At 38.1% G+C, this 27,170-nt stretch overlaps 1 protein-coding gene across 4 annotated transcripts in view; it reads left to right on the top strand.

Annotated features, from left to right (window-relative positions):
* mdga2a (MAM domain containing glycosylphosphatidylinositol anchor 2a) overlaps positions 1–27,170 on the top strand; it is a 211,278-nt gene that overhangs the window by 81,280 nt on the left and 102,828 nt on the right. For all 4 annotated transcript variants that reach the window (XM_032585020.1, XM_032585019.1, XM_032585022.1 and 1 more), the window contains exon 4: positions 23,257–23,453. In XM_032585020.1, the coding sequence (XP_032440911.1) occupies positions 23,257–23,453 (197 nt within the window). The remainder of the gene's footprint in view (positions 1–23,256; positions 23,454–27,170) is intronic.

Genomic DNA, 27,170 nt, shown 5'->3' with positions numbered 1-27,170 from the left:
ACATTTCCCTGTGGATTATGTCTTACACAGATTGTACATGCTCTACAGAAAGTTTTAGCATATACATTAAACCCAAACGCTGAAAAATGCTGCTGAATTATGTGAACCATCCCACCTGTGGACACATGGCAACAACTATGAGTCAGAATTGCTGCAGCATTAAAAAGACTTTTAGGAAGAATAGGTTTGTTGTTAAGCATATAAAGGCCTGTTGTGTTCTTAACAGCACCCTTACTGAACCATGAGCGTTGTTCAGCACGGTGAGCAGCTTGTTGGTGTGACAGGAGAATTTCTAGATCAATAAGAAGTTCCTGTGATGTCGCATGATATATTTCTGACACACCAAAAGCGCCTGTAGCAGCTAGCTTAGCCGTGTTATCTGCATAACGATTACCAGTTGACACAAAATCAGTCCCTTTAGTGTGAGCAACACATTTGAGAAGAGCCAACTTAGATGGTAAGAGTATGGCCTGAAGCAGCGATAACAGAAGCTTAGCATGTGTAACAGGTTTGCCAGTACTAGTAGTCATACCCCTGCGTTCCCATTGTTTAGCAAAAAAGAAAACTGTAGAAAATGCATATTGACTATCAGTATAAATAGTGACATCTTGACCTTTAGCCAACTCGCAAGCCCTGGTCAAAGCAATTAGTTCAGCAGCCTGGGCTGAATGATGTGCTTTAATCTGTTTGGCTTCAACTACTTCACCAGCAGAGGTCACCACTGCGTAACCTGTTTGAGTCTCCCCTTTGTAATTTTTGGAACAGGATCCATCCACAAACCATACATTGCCAGTTTTTAATGGCACATCAGACAAATCTGGACGAGGTAATTGTAATTTTTCACTTTCAAACACACAGTCATGTGGAACACCGTCTGTAGCAGTTGGAACAAGAGTAGCAGGATTAAGAACAGTACATCTCTGAATTGTTAAATGAGGCTGAGAAAGCAAAAGTGCTGTGTAGGAGAGCTGTCGAGCAGGTGACAGAAAAGACATTTTTGCCTGCAACAACAGCACATCTACAGCATGAGGAACCAACAAATCAAGTTGGTGATATAAGACCACTTCTGCTGAACTTTCTACCGCTAGAGCAGCTGAGCATACGGCTTGTAAACATAAAGGAAGTGCAGATGCGACTGAGTCTAGCCGTTTGGAATAATATGCAATAGGTTTTAATTTTCCTCCATGAGACTGTAACAGGACTGAACACATAAACCCATTTTTACAATCAACAGTTTGAATGAACGGCTTCCTGTAATCAGGTAGCGCAAGAACTGTGGATGAGATAAGCTCTGTTTTCAAATCTGTGAACTGTTTTTCAGCTTCAGGTGTCCATGTTATCACCTCAGACATGGCCATAGGAGTCTCATAAATGAGATTAAGTAGCAGTTGTGTTTTTTCTGCAAACTGTGGGATTCAGGCTCTGCAATAATTACAGAGGCCTAGAAAAGCCATCATCTGTTTTTTTGTTACAGGTTTTGGAGCATTCGCTATTGCAGATTTTCGCTCATCATGTATTTCTTTTCCATTTTCAGAAATCTGATGTCCCAAATAGCGAACTTGTTGTTGAACCCACTGTAATTTTGATTTGCTAACTTTATTTCCAGTAGATGCAAGGTGATGTAAAAGTTGCAGAGAATCTGCTTTACATGCTGCTTTACTTTTAGATGCTATGAGAAGATCATCTACATATACCAGAATTTGACTACCATTTTGCGGAGTAAAACTTTCCAGACAAGTCATAACTGCTTGTGTGAAAATAGTTGGACTATCAGCAAAACCCTGTGGCAAACGCGTATAAGTATACTTTTTTCCTTCAAAAGTGAAAGCAAACCAGTATTGTGAGTCAGGATGTACTGGTATTGAGAAAAAAGCATTACTTAAATCGATCACGGTGAAAAATTTGCTTTCTGGGTCTAGGGAATTAAGCAACGTGTGTGGATCTGGAACGTTTGGGGCTCGAGTTTGGACTGCTGCATTTATAGCACGGAGATCTTGGATCATCCGCCAATTTTTTCCATCAGCCTTTTGTACTGGAAAAATTGGAGTGTTACATGGTGAATCAAAACATGGTCTAATTATTCCAGCATCCAAAAGGTCCTGTACAACAGGTTTTATTCCTTCCTGTGCATCCGGTTTTAACGGGTATTGTTTTATTCTGGGCCTACACTGTGATTTTGGAGTAATAGTGACTGGTTCCACTATAGTAATTAATCCTACATCTGTTGGACCTGTGGACCATAATGAAGCAGGCAAAGTCTGTAGGTCATCCTCATCAGACTGCGATAGTAGGACTGTAGAATCTAGATTAAGTCAAGGAGAATCTGTAACTTTTGGTTCTGTATCGAAGAGAACTCTGTACGACATTCTCCAAAGCTGTATACTTGGACTGTACATCCAGCCTATTTTTTGAGAGCAAGGCAGAAAATCAGATGCCATTTCTGCTGCTTTTAAACGGGGACCTGTGTCTCTGCTTTGTGTGTCATCAGCTTTAAACAAAGACAGATGTGGGAGCCCTGGTAGGCAATAAAGAGATAGCTGTTGTGTGGGCAGAAGCACAGAAGCTGCTGCAAATGAGTTTCCATCAGTATACAAATACTGAGTAGTCACCAACATTGGTTCCTGCTTTAAGAATTTTTTTGCATATCTGTCATTTGTCGTTAAACACACATTCATGATAACTTCTAGTTCTGCTAACGGTGTTTCATCAACAGGGACAGACAGAGACTCTTTTGCTTTGGTTAAGAGTTCACTTTTTTCACTTATCTGTTTAAGAAATGGCAGCTGCAGAGCATAATACATTGGTTTTTCAGTTACTGTGGCCATAACGTTTTCAACTCTTACAGCTTTCATTCCTCCCTTTGTAGGGAAAATTGCAATGCCTAATTTTCCCATCAAATCGCGCCCTAAGAGATTAATTGGGCAGCTAGGTGAAATTACAACAGGGGCGTGCAGCCTTTTTCCTGTCTGAGGATCACAGATGTCAGTAGAGTGTGACATCCACTCCTGTGAAGTTTGACCATTTGCTGATTTTACAAATATAGGAGTATTGGAGGATTTGAGTCCTACACTGTCTTTAACGCAAGTTTTGCAAGCTCCAGAGTCACATAAGAAAGTCACAGGCTGACCATGGACAGTCAGAACAATATACGGCTTTTCTTTTAACATATTTAGTAGTTCCATTGCCCCATACACATTAACAACTTGAGTCTGAACTTCGTTTTTAACAGTTGATTCATCTAGTCACGCCTGATAAGGTCGTGAATTGCCCCTGCGACCTCTCCTCCTCCCCCTTTGGTGTGGCGCCTGTCTCTGATTAGGACATTCTTTTGACCAGTGATCTAGTGACCCACAAATCCAGCACCCCTCCTCTGTTTGTGGTATTCTATTTCTTAACTGAGACAACCCCCTAGACCGAGGGCCACCTCTGCCCCCCTGAAAACCACCTCTATTTCCTTGAGGGGGTCGGGTGCTTTGAAATGAAAACACTTCCTCTGGGTCAGAGGTGGAATCTGCCCAGAAGATATGTGCATCTCCCCCACTAGCACTGCCTCCCTTTATTTTTGCATGTTTCTCTGCATGCCGTGCATATTCCATTAACTCATGAACGGTGGAGGTGTTAAATGCCACCAGATGTTTTCTAATCCATTTAGCAATGTGTGGGAGAAACCCGGACATTAACATATTTTTTAACTGCTGTTGGTAAGGAGAGCCGTTGTGATCACTGAACATAATGCCGCTGTGAAATTTATATTCGTTTTCAAAACGGATTTTAAAATCATCGACATCTTCCCCTGATTTTTGTTTAATTGAACCAAGGTGGGAATAATCTGCATGCCTAGCAAAGACCTCCTTAGCTTTTTGTTGAACTTCATCCCACTGATGTTGTAGTTCACCCCCCATAGTCGTTTGGTATGGGAGAGCGGTTCCTGGAGAACGGATTGAATATCCAGTATATGTGCCCCGGACTTTTGCCCAATCTTTCCCTAAAGAAGATTGCAAGGCTTGGCCAAATTCATATCCATTTAATCCATAGGAATTATAAATCCCTTCCATGTCCATGATCCATTTATCAAGATCTTCTTTTGGAGAAGTTACACCTTCTACAGCTTTTCTGGCTTCTTCAAGAGACCACGGACGGAAAACTAGTATTGTAGGTTGTTTATTTTCCTCTCCCGGATTAGGATTTGCAACCTGAACCATTGGATATAACTCTTCTGATGGCTCAGACAGTGAAGGGTACAACTTTTGATATGAGCTAGAAGAACCCGGAGTTTTAGAAGAATTATATGGAGGAGGATTTTCCATTTGTACATGGATTTTAGCAGTTATTGGGGTTGTTTTACTGCGAGTGGATTGAGAGGGACCCAAAGTTTCCTGTTTTTTTTCTATTTTTGCAGGCTGGCCTGTTAACACCCCCCTTAATGCCTCAGGAGCGTCCTCCTTTGGGTCAAAGGCTGGGGGTGGGGTTTTTTGTGCACATACTTGAGCTCGAGGTTGAGTTTCATTATCTTCTGGTCTAACAAACAAAGCTTCGGTTTTTCGGCCTAATTTATTTTTAGCACGCGCATTATGTCTATTTTGTGCCTGGGTTAACCACTTACGTGCAACTACAAGTTCCTTTAATTTTTTCTGTTGTCTGGTACCAGTTTTTGAACTAACACTTGTTTCTAATTTACACACCACAACTTTCCATTGTTCCACTTTCAACACACCATTTACTCCGTACTTTTTTTTCCATTTGGCGAGGTACTTTAAGTTACCTGGCTCCATCTGACACATAAACTTTTCATCCCCTTTAAGACTTTTCACCTTCCCATGTGAAGAACCCATTTTTTACAGTGTTTTCGTCCCGTTCTTTATGACACCTAGGGTGGCCGCTATAGAACGGGGGATTGGAAGTGGGGTGGTGGTTAAATTCTTGTTGTGGCAATCCTCACTTCGACTCAACTCAATAAATGATTTGAGTGGAGGATTCTTGCTACTCAACCCCAACAAGCCCACCACTTGCTTTCCCACTGTTTTTTTTAAGGTTTCACAGTTTTCTTTCCCTTCGTGTGTGTGTTTTATACTTTCCCTTCTTTATTTTTACTTTACATCAAACGGGGGACTGAAAACCACCCGGATACCACATTATTTACTTACTTGGCTGATTCCTGCTCTGTCTCGGTTCTGAGTCCCGTCAATCCGCCGTTGGTCGAAAGAGGTTGACCTAAGACACTGGCCCAGCGAGGAATTTACCCCCCGGGACTTTCAGGTTAAAGAACCTGACTGCCGGCAGTTTTCAGCGCGTCTTTTCTCTGTCCGTCAGCGGCGGGTATGTTGGGAATCCCGGACGAGCCCCCAAAAATGATAGGTTTATTTTGTCATAACCTGCAAAGAATCAGCCAGAGACAGAGATTAGGTTTCTTTTGATTTCTTTTCTGCAGAATAGGAGAATTGAGAACAGACGCGACGAATCGCTGTCAAACACTGTCTGGACTCAATTCTGCCAGTTCTTTCTTTGCATTTCTCTTTATTGTATAGAAAAAGGAGGTTGGGCTTCTCTTCACACAGTCACACAGAGAATTGACCAACCGTCTTTACATTCTGGAACCTCCTATGGACATGCCCTTATAAGGGCATGTGGCTGACCACAACTAATCAGTTACATATGGAACTAATAACACATGAATGTTTAACGTTTTTAGCTTCCAAGCAAACATCCTAAACAAAGTTAATAATATACTACAAAAGAAAGAAAAGTTAAGTAAAAATATAAAAAGAAGAAGAATATGAGAGTAATAATATAAAAAGAATAATATGAAAAGAATAATATGAAAACATAACTTGTAAAATAAACTCATGAGTAAATGAACAGGAGGATATTTTTTCTAACAATTTCACTAAGACTAAAACAAGGATTACAAAACAAGAGCAAGACATTTTCAAAGTATTCTTACTATGGAAAAGGACATGAAACCATATAATGCCTTTACTAAAACCTAATACATAAGTAGCATTTTTTTTGCAGCATCAAAACATGCTATGAGGACATAGTGATGCAGCAATAAGGCTTTAAATTTCGTTGTCCTTGTGACAATGACAATAAAGATTTATCTCTAATAACATAGGGGGGAAGCTCAAAAAGTAACATATTTTGCATGTGCTTAATTTCTGCTCTGGATTGTCAAAGAAAATGACATTAAATATATGCAGATGCAAGCACACCCAGGGGTAAACTATTTGCTCTTATTCATAAATCAGTTTGCAGATTATCTTGGTCCTGCCATAAACGCAGAAATTGCTTAAGGGATTAAAATGGTAAGCTCCAGGTCCAAGGCAAGATTGAGGAAATCCTTAGAGTTGTAACAACATCATCTTATTCTTATTAGGGAGAATTGACATCTGGAATTGCCTTTATAAATAAAAAGTAATGTAAATATTTTTAATGCACCTCTGCAGATTGGAAATGCAATGTAATGACTCATTCCTTTGTGCAGATTTACTCAAAGAATAAAAACATAAACTTGAAGATATGTCTGAGTTTACAATCGTTACATTGTGTATATCAGACATGACAAGCTCAAGGCCAGAGGGTCACATCCAGCCACTGTATGAAGCCCATGAAGAAAAGAAAATTATATATTACTGGTGGCCTGCCAATAGCTTACATACTGTTCAAACTGATCACACTCTCTCTTCTATAATGCACTGCTAGTTTATTGTGGATAGAGTTGCTGTTTCTCAGGCACCAGTTGGGAGTCATCCCCGCTGTGTTTCTAAGTGCACATTTTGCTGACAGACTGAGCGCATTGAGTTCACACAACACTTGTGCTGACTTTGAAATACCAAAAACATTTTAAAAAAAACAAAAAAAAACCTGGAACTGTTTTGCAGTTTGTTTTCTGTTGACATGGAGAGATCTCCTACACACATCTAGATCGTTTGTAAAACTGCAGATTAACTCTTCGTGGGTTATGCACAGTTTTCTCCCTTCATCCCTGACACCGTGCTCCAACTCTGCCTCTAAGCTGCTCAAGTACTCAGTATGGTGGCAACGAGACCTATATCAGTGACTGTGTTCTGTGATGAAGCTGGAGATTTCCAAGAAACAATGTCAAACATGCTCCTCTTACAAAATGGCAATGTCACAAATTTTTTGCACTCCTCGAAAAATATAGATTATGCTTTAAGAGCCTTAAGAACATTTTAAAACGCATTGTAATCATTTTTGCATAACCTTTCTAACTCAATTTTATCTAACTCAGAACAATTTTTATTTCAAAACTATCAATAACAGCAGCAGCGAGCTGAGTCTCACCTGGGATTGATCAACCTCTCTAACTGCACTGGCTGCTATTCTATGAGCATGTTCCTCCTGTCTGTACGTCGCCAATAAAATGGTTAAAAAACATTTCATATATAAACTGATTTTCCATAATTTAGCTTATGTATATAGTGTACAGTGTTTTTTGTCATCAACTGTGTGTGTAACGTGATTCGTGTGCTGAGGAGCGATCAGAGAACAGATTCAAGGTGAGGCAGGCAGTTCTCTTGCCTCATGGCAGGGGGCGCTCATGATCCCAGACATTATGACTCCACAACTGCAGAGTAACAGCGAGCTAGCCATACAGTAAAGTGCAGCGATATATTTATAGTTTTCTCCTCTTACCACAGCAATCACTTATTAATAAACGCAAAATAACTATCAAGCCTAAAACTATACCACTGCCACAGACTGAATGTTCTGCTCTTTGTGTGGGAAACATTTTAGTGGTTTTTTTCAGGGGCGTTGCTATGGCAATGAGTCTGTGTGTATCCTGGCCAATACAAAGAGCGAGAAAGAAGTGGTTTTGAGTTATACTTCAACGGTTTTTCCCTTTGCTGTGGAGCACAGCACGAAATTAATAATATCTACATTTCCAAGTTTGATTGAGTTAACGGAAATATTCTACGGCTATGGATGACATGTAGAAGAATAGTCTTTTTGCCCTCCAGCGTTGTCCGCATGCGCAAAATTTCCTTATGTAAACAATAACATGCAGGGGCTCTATATTTATACATCTGATTATGATTAAGTCAGTGCCTCACCAGCTATGAACCTCACCGCACATCACTGATATACACACACACACACACACATGTTTGCATATATATATAAAATCTTTTTATTGTGAATGCTTTTCATTTGGATTCCATAAACATTGATGCTATGTTTTCAGCTATTGTGCACAGTGTAATCAGGCAAGTGGATACAATGTCTTCATTTCATACCTGATAAATTTCACTCCAGTGTGCAGATCGGTCCATGCTATTAATTGAGCAAAATAATTGATAAAATAGGTTTCCTGATATATTGAAAGGACTTTTTGAACTGGTATGAGTATGCTAAATGTTGTGAATTGGGTTGATTTTGCATTTGAATAAGCACAAAATTGATAAATTATCATGGTACAGCTACTCATACAAAGTGAAAATATGAAACAAGGCTGCAACTGTTTCAATTCTCCTTATTCTTGTCACAGTTTTATGTCATAATCCTGTGAAGGGAACACAATTTTAACCAACCTTTACAATAGAGAACTCCAATTTTCAATGAACCATTAAATAAGCGGTCTTACTGTCTTACTAAAAGGACAGAAGTTTTATGAAAAATAAATCATTTCAAAGTTTGATTTCTTTCCTTACAGCCTGTCATTAGAAAGATGAAACAGATTATTAAATATGTGTAAGACTGAAGGAGATAACTAGGTAGTTTTTTTTCCCCTTCTTTTTCTAATGTATGCAGAAATACTGTGCCAACTTGAAGAAAAACACAAACGAAGAAGCTTTTCTGCTCTCAATTGTGATTTTCAGTCATTATTCTTGATTGAAACTAAAATTGCTGTTTCAATTACACCGTGAAGTGTTTTTTCTTCACCGTTACTCTCTGTGTCTGTATTGGAGGGTTTGTTTTTTTTTCTTCTTCTGTCAGTGTTTATTTTTGTTCCAGTGTTGTAATTTCTCATGTTGTTCATTCTCATTTCTGCCTGCCGTAGAGTGTTGATGCTTGTAAATGTTTTATTTGTTTCGTATCTTTTTTTTTGTTATTGTTCCAGAGTGCTATTCTCTGACAACTAGCTGAGGAACTAGGGGTGAAAATTAGGAACAGCATTGCATCTGCTCTACCTTGTAAAGCACTGCTTATGGGATCCATCACTGTGGTATGAAGAATCTCTAAAATCAAAAAAAAAAAAAAAAGGTAATACTGCTTTGAAGTAGGAAGAAAACAATTCTCGGTTTCTTAGTTTACCTTGGTAAAAATTCATATGGGTATCGTTGTTTTAGAAATGCTTTACTATTCTGACTTTATGTGATAATTCATGTATTTTGGATCTCTAACAGACACAGTGTGTGGTTTTATTTTACACTTTATCATTTTGCATGGATGGCTGCTCAGAGAATAGATTTGAAAGTAGTTATTTTAGTTTATAAATCACTGAATGGCTAAGCACCAAAATACATTAAAGACCTGTTGTTGATGTATTAACCTTGCAGACAACTCAGGTCGTCTGGTTTAAGTCTGTTCTGCATCCCAGAGTACACAGTAGTCAGATATGTGCATCTCTTCTAAGCCAAATGGTGAATTAAGCCATTTTGGTAGAGTAAGTCTCTGCTGGTCGTGTTTTCCATCAGTTACAAAAGCACTGCATCAAGAGAAACTAGAGGATGTAAGACTTCCAACGTCACAGCGTATGAAGATCATACTAAAAAGCCGAGAAATGTCTGGTGGACAGGCGAGTGATTGATTAGGAAGGAACAGGCGTGAACTTCATGGTTCTGATACTTTGAGCCATCTTCACTGTGCAGCTTTCCCTGATTATACTTGGCATTGAAGTCTCAGAGACATCTCTCAGAACAAAGGTGACACAAATTTAAAGTGATGTCCTCGTCGGCTCTTCGGCCAAACATCTTCTTGTGAAACTTGCGGGAAAGGAAATCTCTTGACCTCCATTGTTTTGAACACTGTTTCTGAAAAAAAAAACTGAAATTAAATAAATGTTTTGTACGTTTTTAACACTTTAAGATTTATTTGGCAGAAAGGCTTCTCAGATGGTATCTCTGTGCACTATGTTGTGCGATTCCTGTGATTTGATGTGGAAGTTTTCAAAAAGATCCGATAATGTATGTTGGCAGAGATGCACGTGTGGCGCCTGTTTAGTGCTTTTTGATGTAAATGACCCAACGTGATGAATGGCTGTGATCCAGCCACTGTCAGTTATCTGAGGCTTGTTTGAATGAAGACAGAATGAATCAGCACATTATGTGTACATTATGTAAATGTTTGCTGGTGTGGTTAATGGAAGTAAAGCCAGTTCACGACTGCCCATTACTCTTGCAAGGACTTTCTCTGGGGAGTGGACCCTTAATCAGAGTTGTGGAGTCAAGCTCCTCTGCTGCCTTTGTTTCTCTCACCATTAGCAGCTGAGGAAATGCAGTAAGCTTTTTCTGCTCTGTATGCTAATGTGATTAGTTGTTGCAGACATTCACTCAGATCTGCTTTTCACATTTTAACAGCCTCTCGTGGGGCATGAAAGGCAACCTTTGTCAACCCCTGTACGTTTGGATGTGGACCTAAAAACTTCAATGCAAGCTCAAAATGCATAAAGCCTCTGTAATATTGGCTTTAAATTCCACTCCTGTTAAAAAGGTGAATTATTGAGTAAAACGGGCTCTTGTTAACTCCCCGTGAATTGCATGATGTTGCCTGAGGCAATTTCGCTGGGACAAGAGTTCAAAGGCAAAAACCTTTTGGAAAACAACAGCGAAATGAGATTTTTGCAGATTTATGATTTGTTTGTAGTCAGTAAAGGAAAAGAAGCTGAAAAAGAGTTAAATTCACTATGTACCTAAAATCTGATGGGAAAATGTCAGACAATGTTTTCAGAGAATTAACTAAATATCCCCCTGTATGAATAAAAGTATATAACCTAAATATAGCTATAAACGTAATCTATTATATAAACCCCATTAAAAAAGGATGTTTCTAGATTGTGCTCTATTTGAAAAATATACATAGTCCTTATTAATGACTGCTGAGCAGTCACTGATTAGTATTATTTTAAAAATATTAAATGTTATAATCAATATTAAACACATAAACATTTTTTGGTCAAAGTGGGATAAGTTAAATACAGTCCAGTCTGGTGCATACATTTCAGTGTAATCCAACCTCAACCAAACATGGAAAAATAAAGTAGAGAAAATAAAGCTATTTGCCTTTTTTTTTTATATAAACACAGACACACATACATACACTGCTCAGTAGCACTGTATGCAGTGCTAGTCAGAAGATAAAAATTCTTAAAACTTGTACATTTTTAAATTGCAGATCGTAATACATATTGCTTAATCTCCCACACTACTTAATTCGGTGAGTTCAGGTCCCAGATGTGCTTGTGAGACAGCGATCAAAGATGGATAATGTTTGTCTGGTGGACTATTTCTCTCTTTATTTAGCCATAGGTTTTGGACCATTGACATTTTGAAAGATCAAGTAATAACCTATTTTAAGCTTGCTGGTGGAGTCCATGACATTTGATTGGATTTAATTGTCCTAGTATTTTAAAGAGACCATGGAGCTGTGGACCAATGAAAAGGTTTGCAAAGCATTGCAGATCATTCACTTTACTCGACAGCAAAGTCGTGGATTAACAGTCAAAACCTCTCATTACCTTAACAAAAGCTAAGTATAAAATGAACAAAAAAAGTGTAAGATTATTCTAGTTCATTGAAACATATTTGAAGGGTTTTTAGACCAATTCACTTCACCGTCCTGCATAAATCCAATCTTACAGCAGAAAACGACTTTTCTGAAAAATACTCTACAATTCTAGAGCATTTTTCTGTGCAAATACACAGAGTTATTAGCTACAGGTCAAAGTTCATAGTAAACCTTATGATTGTTTGTGACTGTACACACAGGTATAATTGAGCTCAGGTCAGCAGCAAGCTTGTTTACAGAGCAAGACTGCAGCAAGCATCCTCATTTATTGCTGCCTTTTGGATTGTTAGGTTAGAAAAATGTATTCTGAATGAATTTGTGTTGTCTAACAAATTGTTTTAATAGTACAGCAGAAAAATAGCTACTTGGTTGTTTAAGATGCTGCATGTTTTGGTACTGTGCAAGAGAGATAGGTGTTCTCCTAATTTCTTTATTCTTCTCTGCAATTATCTCAAATGTCATGTATGAATGTGTTACTGATCAATACATATTCAAGAAAGTTAAATATGTATATGAGAGGATTAAAGTTCAGTCAAATTAGCATTAGCATGTATATCAGCGTATTTTCAGCGTATGAACTTATTATTCATTATGATATTCATAAATTGGCTCCAGCTTCCTTCTAAGGTTCAAATTCATGACTTTTGGCTTAATTGTCTCTCTGAATTGTCAAATGCGTGTGTCTGTGTGTGAACATCCGTGTGTCTCTATGTTGCCCTGTGATGGATTGACGACATGTCCAGGGTGTACCCTGCCTGTTGACCATTGACTGGTGGAGATGGGCAAGCTTTCGTGGAAGTCAGTCAAATGAAAAACATCCTGAGGTTATAGAAATCTATTGTTACTAGATTAAGTTGGAAAAACAATCATTATTCTCATCACCAAGTGTTTCCATCCTGGCTTATTGGTCATCGAACATGAATGGATACTCCTTGAAACCCAGAACAAAAGGAGGCAGGAGTAACTCTAACCCTTCTGTTTCAAATATTGACTCTTACAGCATTGCTACGCTGGTGGCTGGTGGCTCAAGCAGCAGCTGGTTGACTTTAACCTGTTGTTCTGCATCAGTCCTTTCCCACATCACACCTGGATGGAGGGAAGATGTCTCAGTTCTGTCCTTAAGGTCAGGAGGGAGCTACTGAAGAGCTGTTGCTGATACTCTAAATCAGTACTTGTGATAAATGCTGTTTTTAAAAGACATTTTGCTCTTTAAAGGCAATCGTTTTTTAATTAATTTTTTTTACTGAGGAAAACTAGGGCTGGACCAATGTCAATACTTATTATTATCGCTGAATCAATGTGTGTTTCAGTTGAAATCATGCTTTTCAAACTTTAATGTTTTCTTAATTACCATGGATTTTCACAATTCAAATCTTTTCTTCTGGTTTGTTCATGTATAACACTGTGTCTTGCACTCCTGACAGAACAAACAAGCCTCTTACATACAGGACACTTTTATCTGCATTTATGCTGTATAAATAATCAGCTTTCTCAGAGCGAAACAAATGTCCTTCGTGTCTAAAGAAGAAATGGAAGAGGTGCTAATTTATTTATTTATTTTTAACCTTTTTTTTTAACTTATCGAATGCCAATAAATGGCATTTGATAAGTTATTGAGGGAGATAGCCTCGGGTGGTCTTTTTCCAGACCAACAAAGAAGAAGGTCATTAGGCTGAAGCCAGAAAAAGTTCTCCATCATGTTCCTGGTGCTTTTTCTCCAACACTAATGGTGAGCTTTTAGGCGTTGCTGCTAGATCAGTGGTCTGCTTGTTTTCTAGGGAGATGAATTAAAGAAAAGATGGGCAAAGGCAGAAGCCACTGTCTAAGGGAAAGGATGAGGAGGAGATTCATTACTTCTCACCCCCAACACACACAGAAACACGCCCGCACGCAAACACACAGAGCAGAACTCTGCCTCATTATTTCCCCATTTCCATCACCAGGAGGAAGTGAGGGGTTTGCAGCCTTTCTACTGAGGCTGCTGACGTCTGCCCTTCCATTTATCACATGTTAAATCCATGTGTTCCCACACACACATGAACACCCCCGCGCCCACACACTGGAAGACATTTTTTTTCATCTCCAAACACAGCTGAATCGGAAAAGCTGAAAAAAGGTGAAGATGCCGCCATTTTCAGAAGCTCCAGCGGCTTCCGATCTTAAAACAATATCACAGTTGGAGCCCCGAAGGACTTTATTATGTTACCTGAATGCATCATTCACACAGATTTAAAATGTTACACTTTCTCCTGACAGAACAAAATGAGGCCTCTACATTGTCAAATGAAAAAGATCTTCCAGTGAAAGAGAGCAGACGCTAGCTTTCTCTCCGTCTCCCAGTAGAAATGCAACTGCAAGTAAATGCAGGAATGCAGAAATACTTGATGAATAATTCAGCCCTCGTTACACGGCTCCAAAAAGGCATGCCACACAGCAAACATGGCACTGGTGGTGTGCTGGCCTTCCTGAGACGTCACCCAACTTGCCCAGTTGGGTTAATGTTTTTGGCATAGAGAGTGGGGAAAAAGAAGAGCCTTCAGGAAAGCTTCTGTCAGAAAGGTCTGCTTTGTTATAGCTTATTAAAATCCAGTTTTCACCCACGCTAACTGATCTGATTATTAGCCTGATTAGATTTGAATTCTGCTCAAAACCACAGATATTACAGCATTCTGCATGTAATGAGTATTACATTCGCCCGACATGATGCTAATAAGCCTGCGGATTTTTTTATTACATGTTATGATGTGGACATTTCCAAACTCAGAATTTCTAGTGGATTTCATTTATGGTGAATGCAGGGGACATTTATCTTATCACAAATTTTTAATTATAAATATATTCTATTGATGTTTATACAGTTCTATTGATGGTTTTGCCTTTCTTTCTAAATCAATCTTATGAAGATCAACAGAGTGTTTAAATGCATGTCATAACTATACATTTGATTGCATAATCTTTGGGATACTGCAGTAGGAATGTTTGTGCTTTGTATGTTTTTCATGTGTATTTGAAAATAGATGATTGTATTGTTTTATACTTTATTATTTTGCTAATATTTTACCCAAGTAGGAACAACTTAAAAATAAAGTGTAGCAAAATGATGGCTAGTGTTGGAGATCTTGAACGTAATGGCTAAATATGGATACATTTGAATCAAAATATGTGTCAAAAAACAAAACAAAACACTAAGTTGCCTTTTTTAAAGATATTGATATGGAGATATGAGATGTTATGCTTCTGATCCAAAGCAGTATACCAATCCTTATTGGTGCTCATTGTGTTACTATGCCTGTTTTTACTAGGGAAGCAGCTATCAACCCCCCCAACCAAAATTTCACTTTTTCATTTATGTTTCAGAATTCCACTTTTTAATCCAAAAGAGTAATTATGGAGCAATTGATAGCATTTTTACAAATTGACAGAGAGGTTTCTTACTGTTATATAGGTTTCACATTGAAGTTTGCAGTTGGAATCCGACTACATATACATTTCATGTTATTATGGTTGATAAATACAGAATCAGTCAGTTGGCTTGGTTATAAGAATAATGTCTAAAATCCACTGTCCTATTTAGTACCATTAGCAGGGCTTGTGTTTGTTATCTTGTTCCTTTGTTCAACATTTGAACAAAATCTTGCTAAGTCATAGCATGGCTCTGCAGAGCCATGGAAGCTTCCATGGAAGCTCTATAAACTGACTTGGAGATCAACATGTCCATCGATTTGGATCTTATTTGATCTTACATGTATATTGTTTATTGTGAATTACAATACCAGACACTCCAAGCAATTCTCTATCAGTTTGCTCGGAAACCCATTATTAATAAATGGCTAGAGACTCGTGGAAAAGACTGCTATTAAAGTAATTTACTTTAGAAAAAAGTTCTGTGAGGCTGAAAAATGACAACTAAAGTAAATTTACACAGGCAGGGGTAATCAGCTAATGGAACACCGGTGAGTAGCAATCAGCTAACATGACACAAGTGCTGAGAAAAATAAACATAAAAAGCAAAACAAAAGAAGTGCACAATTAGAGGTAATTTCACAATATACTATGAATTGACACTTGAAAATCTAACTTGAAGTCAGTTCTGACAAAGAAATGCTGGGAAAACACAATACTCTCAAAATTCACTAATTTGAGCATTCAGAAAGGTTCTTTAGGGTGGTAAGTGCTTTGCTTGACTGTGTGCAAATTAAAGAAACAATTTTTTTCCAAAAAAAATTTCAAATTGAATTTTGAAGTGAATAGTAGACTTAAAATATTGAGAATTGTCGATTTTACATTGAAATGTAGGGATTTTTTTAATTAACATTCCTTGATCATGCTTATATTGGGCATTCAAACACATTAAATGATTACAGAATGAGAAAGTAACTTAAGAGCATTGTTATAGCTTAGCTCCCAAAGTGCAAACACCCCTTTTAAGATACCCGGTCTATTTGGGAATGTAAAAAAATCATTTACAGTGAAATGATCTTGTGTAACCTCTGCAAACTAGCTTTAGCTAAAATAAGCAAATGAGCTAAAATGGCCAAGGAAACAACTATGAGGGCAACTGAGTTATATTTCAGGCTAATCAAATTCACTAAAATGGCAGGTATGACCTATAGATGACTGAAGTAAAAGGTGATTCAGCAAAGAGTAAATTTAGGGATTTTCACGTGTTGCTTTTACTTTAGTGCATTTGTTTGATTTCAAGTGAATTGCACACAATATGTGTGTATGACATAACATGTGGAAAATGTTTAAAAGTATTTATCATGGTCCCATTTTGCACATTAAAAAAACAACGTTTTGACAGAGATGTGTTTACCTTGAAAAGTGCTTGATGATAATCAAATAAACAATTATTTTTAACCAAGATATCAATAATTCTATTTGTGCAACATTTCTAAACATGATTCCATTTAATAATGGCATTCACTCTCATTTACCAGTGTATCCAATTATCTCAACAAAACAAAATCTCTTATCCTGTCTCACTTGAATGTCACACGGTGTCTGTGATGAAGGTTCCGGCTTTTTCTCTCATCTTCTTCAGCGGTATATAAAGACGCTTCCTCTCAGCTCGTGGGCCCAAAAATGATATTCAGTTTGCTGTGATATCTCTGCCACACAGGCAGCTTCGTCAGAGAGGACATATTGCAGACATTCATCCTCCACCGTAGTCACACTCTGCTATGAAGCCAGAGCCTGACACTAAGTAGATCCAGCCAGCAGAAGGGAGTTATTGTGTAGCGTGGCCATGAGATAGAGGTCACTGTTGCCAAAGGTATGAGAGATGGAAAGAAAGCAAATGTCCTGACAGTAAATCATATGTTGCATTCACGTATTTCAGCAGAAATATGAAAGGATGGGTGTTAAAAAATATTAATTATGGCTTATTAACATTTTACCTTGCAAAAAAGGGCATTAAGTGTTACATTTGCTTTCTAAATACCAATTTTTTTTTTCTTTTGGTTTACAATTGAATACAATTGTCTGATGGGCTTTCATAGGTGTTTGTAGCCAACAGCTTTACTTTATGTGGTATAGTCTCTGTCTGTTCTTGGAATTGCCTTCACATTCCAGCTAAATTAAAGCTTCTGAGGTTCTGAGTTCTTTCAAGAAAAATCTGTCTTCTGCCTACTTCAAATTACACCCACTCACTCACTGTACGTAAATTCTTTCTCAAATGTAAATAGCACTTTAATGATATTCTAGCTGTCAGCCTCTGAAGAAACTCTGAAGAGAAAAAAAATCCACTGAAGAATTTGATCTGTATTTTGAGAAGTTAAAAATCGTAACATATAAGAAGAACCCTTCAACTTTTCACAAAAATTTCTCAAACTCTCAATAATTTTTGTATTTTTTTCTTGTTAAGTTAAAGAATAAAAATATATTTGTGTTGGGGAAACGATAACACAGGTTGTGTTTTCAAAACATGAGATTATAAAGTTAAAACTGGTCTTACTAATCATGCAGGTATTACACTAATGTAGCAGATATTCCACACCTGCAGTACAATTATTTTGTGGGGGGATGATACTACTAAATAGTTGTTATAAATTTTATATGAAATGTTTTCCAGTGTTTTTAGTAAATCCTGAAAGCCTTTGGGAAGCAGAGACGATCTCATTATAATGGTGCCTATTTGCTCTGTACAGTTGGATGTTACATGGAGTGCATTTTGCTAAAAAGCATAATGCACTGAATATTCTCCAACCTAAAATCAATCCACTCTACTAAGTTGACTGAATTGTCAGAGATTGGGATGTGAAGCGAAGGTCCCTTGATTAAAAACAGAATTAATTCAGCGAAAGCAGCACAAAACAAACAATTAGCCAATCAGTGCCCAGAGCAGGTCTCAGGTTGTTATCAAACTGTTATCAGATCCTGTGAAATACTGCCTGGATAAAGATTTGAAAAAGATAGTGGTTAATTTGTTTCATTGTAACAGGCAATACAGATGCTAGGCATGGCTATTGAACAATAAATTGCGCAACATTTTTGACAATTGATTAACTGCAGTAGTATATTTAAAATGATAGCTGTTGAGCGGTAAACAGAATTTCTTTTCATCTTTGGTGTTGCATAAGTAATCCATGTAATTTGGCCTATTTCAAGCATTACTAGATTTCATTTATGGTGCTGTGCCATGTATCACTTACAAAATTACAGAAATAACACTGTAAAACAGCATTCTAATATATCGGCATCATCTGGTTTTAGCTGGGGAGTTCTTGCACACACACAAGAAATGTGGATGATATCAAAACTCTACCAGACAAGGGGATCACTGTCTGTATAATGAACAGGGAAAGTGACCAGTCAGCTCTGGTTCTGTCAATTTTTCAGTAGTGTGACCTTTACCCTTTTTGTTAATTGAGAGACTGCCTAATGTTTGTGTTTCATTTTTGGGTCAAGCTTTACTTTTTGTACCTCGCCTGTGCTGGGATTGAGATATTAAATACATAGTGATACATATGTATTGGATTATCCCTAATTAAGAGTACATTTATATTAGCACATGATCTCAATATAACATAATTACTGTATATGTTATATTGTTTTCAGTTTGATATATTTAATAGTTTTCAGATTGATATATTTTATTTTTGTTTTTATTCAATCTTTTTATTATCCCAGGATATAGTACAGTTAAAATAATGGTCGACTTTAATTTCTCTAGTCATCGATGATCATTTCAAGAGTGTCAAACTGAAGATGTTTCCACTTAAAGAACTTTGCAGTTTTCAATAGCCCTACGTTCACCACCAGTTATTACCACTGCAGAAATGAAGACCAAATCAGATCAACAGCATCAAATTATAGCTCAGAAAATGGTATCAGCTGGGAGACAATTGTTTTGATATTCATCCTGAACTATGTATGTACGTTTTGTAATGTAAGGGATATGGTAAACCTCAGAACCATATCTGAGGTTTACCAGATTAGATAAAGTTTTAGTTTTTAAAAACTAAAACTAGTTTTAGTTTTAATCTTTGCAATCTACTGTTATTTAATCATAGACAAGGAATAATTGCTTGTGTGCAAATATATCATTTAAATCTAGTCTTACACATAATATCCCCCAGACTTTATATCATGCACCATTTTTAAATTGAAAGAAATGTGTGAGTTTGAGTGGATAATGCTCCTTTGCAACAAAACGTTCAGGATTTAATAATTAAAAATCTGTGAATATTATTCCTCCAGCCAGAGCTTGAACCTCTTTCATTTCTCCTGCTGTGATTTAAAAGCATAGAAAAAAGCTGAAGTTTGATTAAAGTTCCACCTTTGTTACTGTTCCACCTTTCCACTAAGTTTTCAGGTACTTTATATAAGTTATGAAGTGCAATCGCTGAGACTAAATCATTGGTTCTAGTTTTATTTTTTAAGAATCATGACGTCTTATATGCTCTTTTGGGTCCTTTTTCTCTCCATTGGAGGTCTGAAAATTATTTTTTTCCAACATTCCTGCTGTTGGAGGAGACTTATGGAGAAGACAAATGAAATACGGTGCAAAGGAACGATAATGTGGCTGACAACTGCTTCACTTCATATGGGTGTTTGTGATAATTAGTGCTATTTGCTGGATTAATCAGATATAGAGACAAAGTAAAACAACAGAAGAAAACAAACAATACATTTAGGACAACATTAATGGATCAGGCAGGTCTTGAACTTGTACATGTGGTTGACATTAAAACACCTGCCAGAGGTATGCATTATTTTGGACTTAACTGTAAAGTTTTTCTGTTAGTTTTGTATCTTGACCTCCTTCTATTTCTCTTTTTGCCCTTGTAAGAAAATGAAAGCAATTTGCCTGTCAGTGACATAATGGCACTGTTTCTGCTCATGAAAGACACAAATGTCATTTGGGTCAGCAGCAACCCCCCCACCGAGCCCCTCAAGACAGTCATTAGGTGAAATTAGAGGCATGATTCTGTCGCTCACGGCTGACAGCATGATGGGTATCTTTTCCACGGTGACTTCATCACGTCAGGTGCAGAGGGTGAAAGACATCAAAGTCAAGAAAATATAGGCAAACTCGCTTTGGGAGGGACAGCCTCAGAGGTCTCTGGATTCACGGTAGAGTGGAGTAATGCACATGTTTCACACAGGTGCTGTTTTTTTGCAAAGGGGAGCATGAAAGGATTGAGCTTAGGTTTGATGTGATAATGAAGTGCCTTCTTTAGTCTTTCATCCAAACCAATCACCTTCATTTATTTGTCCGACAAATGCTTTGGTACACTTTAGTACACTTCTAAAGTAGTTCTGCTAATCAGATGGGAGTATCATCATCTTCAGGCTTTGTTTAAAGGATTTCTCACACTGGAGAGGGAAATGATTGGTGATAAACTGAGTGCTCCGGCTTTCTCTGTGCGCCTGCCTTGCGAGACCACCCATGAGTCACACTGGCGTCGCATCGAGCGTTTGCACGTCTGTGTATCATCCTGCCCTTCCTCCTCCTTCCCCCATGTTTTCATATCAGAGGAATTCAGAGATTTGAGACTTGTCATGGTTGGTAGAGGTGAGCAGGAGTGATGCAACGGTTAGTGCACTGGAGCGTTTAGCCGTACATGGGAAGATTTACCGGCCTGTGAAGCCATAAACCTGCAATTACAAACCCTAACAACTCTGGCACAGGCAGCCCGTACAACACAGTTTTCCTCTGGGCTCAGGGATTTAAGCCTCACAATCAGTCAAGCGTGACTTAAGAAGCTAATTGCACAAGAGTGACACACATACACGCACAAACTCCTTACAGGAGAGAGACTGATGTTGGAGGTGGAATTTTGTTTAAAATTAATCAAATTTTAATCCAGCTTGTACATTTCCATATTTCCATATTTATCTCCACGCTTCTAGCATCCACTTCCTCCCTGCATATAATTTCGGCCCTATTAATAGCTCAAACTGTTTCTTACCCTAGACGCACACTAACAGGGGAACACGCTTTCACTCTTGTCACCGCAACCGCGTATCTGTCCAGCGTTCAAAGACACGCGTATCCTAAGGTAGATAGGGCTGTCAATGAATCACTCCGTTTCTGCCACAGTTGGTAAATTGACTGTTTGATGCTGGAAACAGATGGGGCAAGAGGCGGGTGGAGTCGCTGATAAGATGTAGGATTCACACTCTTCCCCGCCTCGCTATAATGAATCAGTGTATTTACTTAGAGCGATCTCCTCGTCTGAAATTGTCCTGCGATTGCTCTGTCTTCTCCTCCGTGTTGTCACTCCTCGGGTTTTCCTCCCCTCCCCCCTAAAGGTAATTGCTCTTACCTGAGACACTGTAATGGATCCTGGATGAAGTATTGAACGCAGCTAGATTTTGATTAAGGGGCTGTAGGGCAGAACATGCCTTTAATGAAACTGAGGAATCAGCATTCTTCTGGCTGTAGCGCCAAGGCTGGATGCCGAGCATCACGGCCCACAGGCACCTTGATTAGGACCTGATCCCAGCAAATCCAGGCATGGGGCAAAGCCTCTGAATTAAAAGCAATGAATTTGACTATTAATAATACCTGAGGTATGTGCATAGTTTCCCCCTCACCCCTTTTGTAGACAGATAATGATTAAAGATGTGTGTATTCATTTACTGTAAGCTCTCCCACATGCATATTCACCCACAAGTCCAATCATCCACCTTGTTGCTCTGCAGCTGAAACACTAACACACTCATTAATGCACTCATTCCTTTTTCCCTTCATATGCAAAAGGTCAGGCTTTATCAGTTAGAATTTTAGCATGAGGGATAACTTGCATTAGCTTCTTTCATCCTCTTCCTTTATTGCCTTTTTGCTCGTGTTTAAAAACTGATTGCATCTCGGACGGAGATGAAAGGGAAGCAGCACGCTCCCCGCGTGCTTTGAGCATGCAAATGGACGTAATCTAAAAGACGAAGTATTAGCATGCTAAAAGACAGCACGGCTATGATGAACACCATTTGCCAAGGCTTAATGCGATAGCTGGGTAAGATGATTAACTTTGAATCCATTTAATCAACCACAAGCGCTTTCTCAAATAACCAACTGTCTCGCGTTCGGGTAAAACTTCCTCTCAAATCTGTCGGGAATTGGATGGATGTGTCAAATCACAGAGTTTCTAAATCAGAGCCGAGGCCAGCCGAACAGAGTTCTTTGAAGTGATGGACATCAAACATCATTTTCTCTGCAGTGTTTGTCATTCTCTGCTTTGTTTAAAGCTAAGAATGGAGAGCAACTTGGAGCATGCAGCAGCTCGATTTGACTGAGCAGTCAATGTGCCCTTGGGCTGCATCCTATTGACTTAAGTAGTTTAAGTAGTGGGGCCTCTCACCTTCTTTTTCATATCGACCCCAAAGTGCATGCTGATAGCTGTCTCTCTTAATGTGATGGAAGTTCTGATCCTTTTTCTTGGCCTTAAACGGCAATCCAAGAGGTCGGCTTGTGAGGTGTCGCAGTTGTATTTACTGATGCTAGAAACAATTTGGAGCTGAATAGTCTATTACTGCTGCCAGACCTGGCCAAAAACATTTTCACCACCAAACAATCCAGCAGGATCCGACATGAAGCAAAGCTTAAATACTTGGAAAAGCACCTTGTGCTCACTTCTAAGTAATGTAGAGTATCTGTGATTCTGTAGGCCTGTTGAATGCATGGCATCATTGACTCTTTGAAATACCAATGCTTTTGAATTAAACTGCTTCCATCGGTTATGATATATAAATCATGTATCCACACAGAAATATTCTACCAGATACAAAGTAAACGTCCTTCCATGGACATATCAGTTTGCAGACCAAAATCCTACAGAAAACATGTGAACTGAGGAGAGACATTAAAAGAACTCAAGACTTTGCTGATTACATTTATTATGCCCAAATAATTATTTGCTTTAAGGCCTTTACACTTCTTAAGCAAACTGGTCCCCATCTTTACATGTCTACATGTTCTGTGTTAATGTAACAAATAAACTCCCACAGTTCAAAGATAAGTCTTTATTAAATGCTTTCTCTGATGTCTGTCTGCTCCTCCAACAGACCTCGATAACCCGGTGATTACGGTTCACCAGAGTATAGGAGAAGCAAAGGAGCAGTTCTACTATGAGAGGACTGTATTCCTGCGCTGTGTGGCCAACTCCAATCCGCCCGTCCGCTACAGCTGGCATCGTGGGAGGGAAGTTTTGACACAGGGATCCGACAAGGGTGTGGAGATTTATGAGCCGTTTTTCACACAGGTAAGATAGAGGGAAGGTGGTGTGGTGATTTGTCTTAAATTAAAGCTAGTTTCAGAAGGATCACTGTTAAGATTTTAGATTTGTCTAACCTTGACTTTTTCTTTTCTTTTTTTATTTGTTTTTAATTAAAGTTATGAGTAGTTTTGTAATCATTCCTTACCTATAGTTGGAACTAGATAGTCAACCTAACCACTGCTTTTATTCCCCTGCTATTTAATATTTTCGGTCTATTCTATTATTCCAACCCTAACAAAGAACCCCCCATCACAGTGACCATGATTAGTACCTAATCTAAGTGTACCTAAGTGTTCCTTAGAAAGCTTTGGTAACACAAGTTGTTTTTGTAGCTTTGTCCTTAGTAATGTTTTCTGCCCAAAGCTCCTCTTTGTACAGTATGTAACGCATAGTGTGGGAAGAAACCACAAACTGCCAGAGGCTTTTCCACAGTTTCGGATGGTGTTTTGTCCCCAAGTGCATAACAGCCTTCTGTTTTTAGACTTCTGTTTTGTACATTCTAGTTAGGATGCCATGCTGGTAGCATTTGACATTTTAACAGCATTTCCAACTCTTGAATTTCAGGATTTTTGGCAGTCGCAGTCGCATTGTTTTTGATAAAAGGATTTTCAAGCTCAAAAAATACTTCTTTTAGAAAACTCGTGATGTTGTACAGCAATATCTTGTTTCTTTTGGGAACTTAAGATTCCTTATGTTCCACCAAAGGATGTCTAGCAGTCGAGATAACCTCACTGCTGAAACATTTTCTGATAATTTCAGCTCATTAAGACCTGTTTTATATTGCAGAATAAAAAAGGCATATATTGAGTGTATATAGAATTAATTTATTTGGACTTATATCTTAAGCTGTCTAAAATTAAATGGATAGCATGACAAATCTGGTATACTTCTTAGCATTTATACTCAAAAAGTAGAATAGCAGTATACTAAAAATAATTTTGACAGGCAGAAAGAAATTATACTTTGTCAATATGGATAACAATTTCTAAAGATAACTGCTGCTTCAAAGCGAATTTTGGATGCTTACCAAGGCACATGTTAGTATTAAGACATTTTTTATTACAGCTGAAATACCTAATGGTAAAAAAATAGTGTTGTTTTGTTTTTTTCAGCTTTTGTCGGTCTTGTGAAATTCATCTCTATTTTCAAGGAAGAGTATTTGTGGCAGATACTTTATGTGCTCATAGAGCATTGCGGTTATTGATTTCTTCTCTCACAAAAGACAAATATGGAATAAAATATTGTGTTTACAGCACATTTATAGATTGTGCCAGTAAACACAAACATTAGATTAAGTTCTGCTCATAAAGTGATTTCAGAGGCATCTATGATTATTACTTGCTATGAAATTCCAATCCCATTGAACAGGCAACTAAAGGAAAGGCTAAAATATAGACTAAGAGTAAATAGTTTACGAACATCATATCATAAGCATAGACCAATAATCTGCATTGTCACTACACTCATGGGCAAGTCTTTGTTCATAACTATCAAATCAGCAGTGTATCTCATAGATTAGGAAAATGGAGTAATTGTAGTTTTTTCCCTTTCAACTTTCTACCTCATGCACGACTAACCTCACAGACGGGACAGCAGAACTTGCCTTAGTGAACCTTCTGAAAAGCAATGCTAGATTTCATGGTTTACATGCATATTTGTGAGTTGGGTTTCCATCACAATCAGGCAAGTGGTTGAGCAAGTGGATTTTCTATGCAGTCTGAAACAGAAAAGCTTTGTTCCAAAAAGGATTTTCTGCAGTCGACAAAGAGCTGATTGAGATTGTTCCATCACTTGTGAAGGTATTGTAGTTTTTCAATAGATTGAGTTAAATGTGATTTGATACGTACTTGGAAGTCTGCATCAGTGAGAATGTGAATCTGCACAACAACAAAAAAATGGAGCGGAAAAGAGGCTTAGGAAATAAAGAAAGGGAGGAAAAGGAAGTGAAAATTATGTTTGGCTCATATAAAGTAAGATGGGTGTTAACTAATAGAGTGAGTGAAGCAGAATGAAGAAGCTGCACTATTGGGCTTCAAATAACACTCATCCCATCTGCGCACCATCCTTCCTATTACCCCACTATTAGTACCCTAATTGGGTCTGGAAATTGGAGCACAACCTAAAACACAGAGATTAGGAGTTTGTGAGACCAGCTCCAAATATGACCTGATTAAACTCCAAATAATTTGCTCATATAAATGTTTTCAGCATTATGTCCCATAAACAGGTGCAGGACCCAGGAAAGTAGATTTCCTGTGAAGTTTATTATTTCCAACTCTTACCTTCAACTATTCTTTCATTTGCTTTGCATTATCCTCAACGTTGCAGATGTGTTAGACTCCCAAAGATGTTAGAAACATGCAGGTATTGCATTTTAAATTCACTACAGAGAACTACTGTAGTCTCTATAATAAAACTTCAGCCCAGAGCTGTAAGTTTACTGAAGAAACCCTCTACTTTGTGCTGCTGTAAGTTATTTTTTTTCTTTTTCACTCATTTTTGAATCAAATATTCTGGATTTCTTAAGTATATTTGTACATACTGTTAAAATGTTAAAGACCGGTAGCTGGTAAAGATCCAACGTCAAAGATACCATTTTCGTTAGCAGTTTTTACCAAAGCTCCTATAATTAATTTTCAGTGAATAGCTTCATTATAACTCACTTCTCACTTAGTGTTTACTTTTGCATATACTATGTGGCGACAAAAACAATTCTACTGTATCATTTCCATGATGTGGAAAATAATTGATCCTACAGGTGCTTTCCTGCTTTTCTGCCCACTCTGTGAAGTCCTAGCAAAATTTTCTAAGAAACCAAAGTAGAACGTCATCTCATCTCAACATACGCTGATGTGGGACTTAAGATTTTAAGCTCATTTTTTTCAGCACAGACCTAATAAAGCATTGTCTGAAAATCAAAATTTCAAAACTTATGACCAGAAGCCTACTCCCACGACTCCCTCAGCAAGTTTGTGAGGGTAAAGATCATGTCCACTGCCAACAGCCAGGACAAAAGCTACATCGCTTCTCCTGGATCCAATGTCCGACAATCAGCCTCCTCTCTTGAGACCCCAGATGAGCGTTCCCAAGGAGGCTGAGAAGTATGTTCCCTTAATAATTGGAACACACTCTCTGTTCCCCTTTCTTAAATTTTGGTACCACAATCCGAATCCACCCCTTCAACACTGTTGTAACTGTCTTTCTTGTTTCTGTTGCTGGAAAAACTTTTTGACTGGATTTAAATCTAGCTCAAATTCAACTAACACACTTAAATGAAAAATAGACTGGAATATTTTTCACTGAACTCAACATTGAAGTGCCTCCATAATTTCTCTCCATGGTGATGGAGCCATTTTGTTTCCATAGTGCTCAGACTTCCCATCAATTTGATCATCCCATTTCACAAGTCCGCTTTTGGAAAAATTACTTTGTGTTTCTATTTATTTATCTATTTGGCCCTTATTTTTATGAAGAAAGTTTCCTTCCCTGCAACTTCCTCTCTCTGCCTTTCATTTCTGCCTTAACCATTTCTACATTACTACCTCCCTCATCCCCTGACATCTGCTTCAAAGCAGAGGAAAGTGACAGTCAGAGAAAGGGTGAGGAATGTGAGGTCCGTAGCTAATGTGGCACAATTAAGTCACCCTTCGGTTTCTTTGGATATGAAAGGGTCTAAAAGACACCAGTGATTGCCATATTTTC

Source organism: Xiphophorus hellerii, chromosome 15 (genome assembly GCF_003331165.1).
Source record: "Xiphophorus hellerii strain 12219 chromosome 15, Xiphophorus_hellerii-4.1, whole genome shotgun sequence".
NCBI lineage: Eukaryota > Metazoa > Chordata > Actinopteri > Cyprinodontiformes > Poeciliidae > Xiphophorus > Xiphophorus hellerii.
This window is presented reverse-complemented; position numbering and strand designations above follow the sequence as displayed.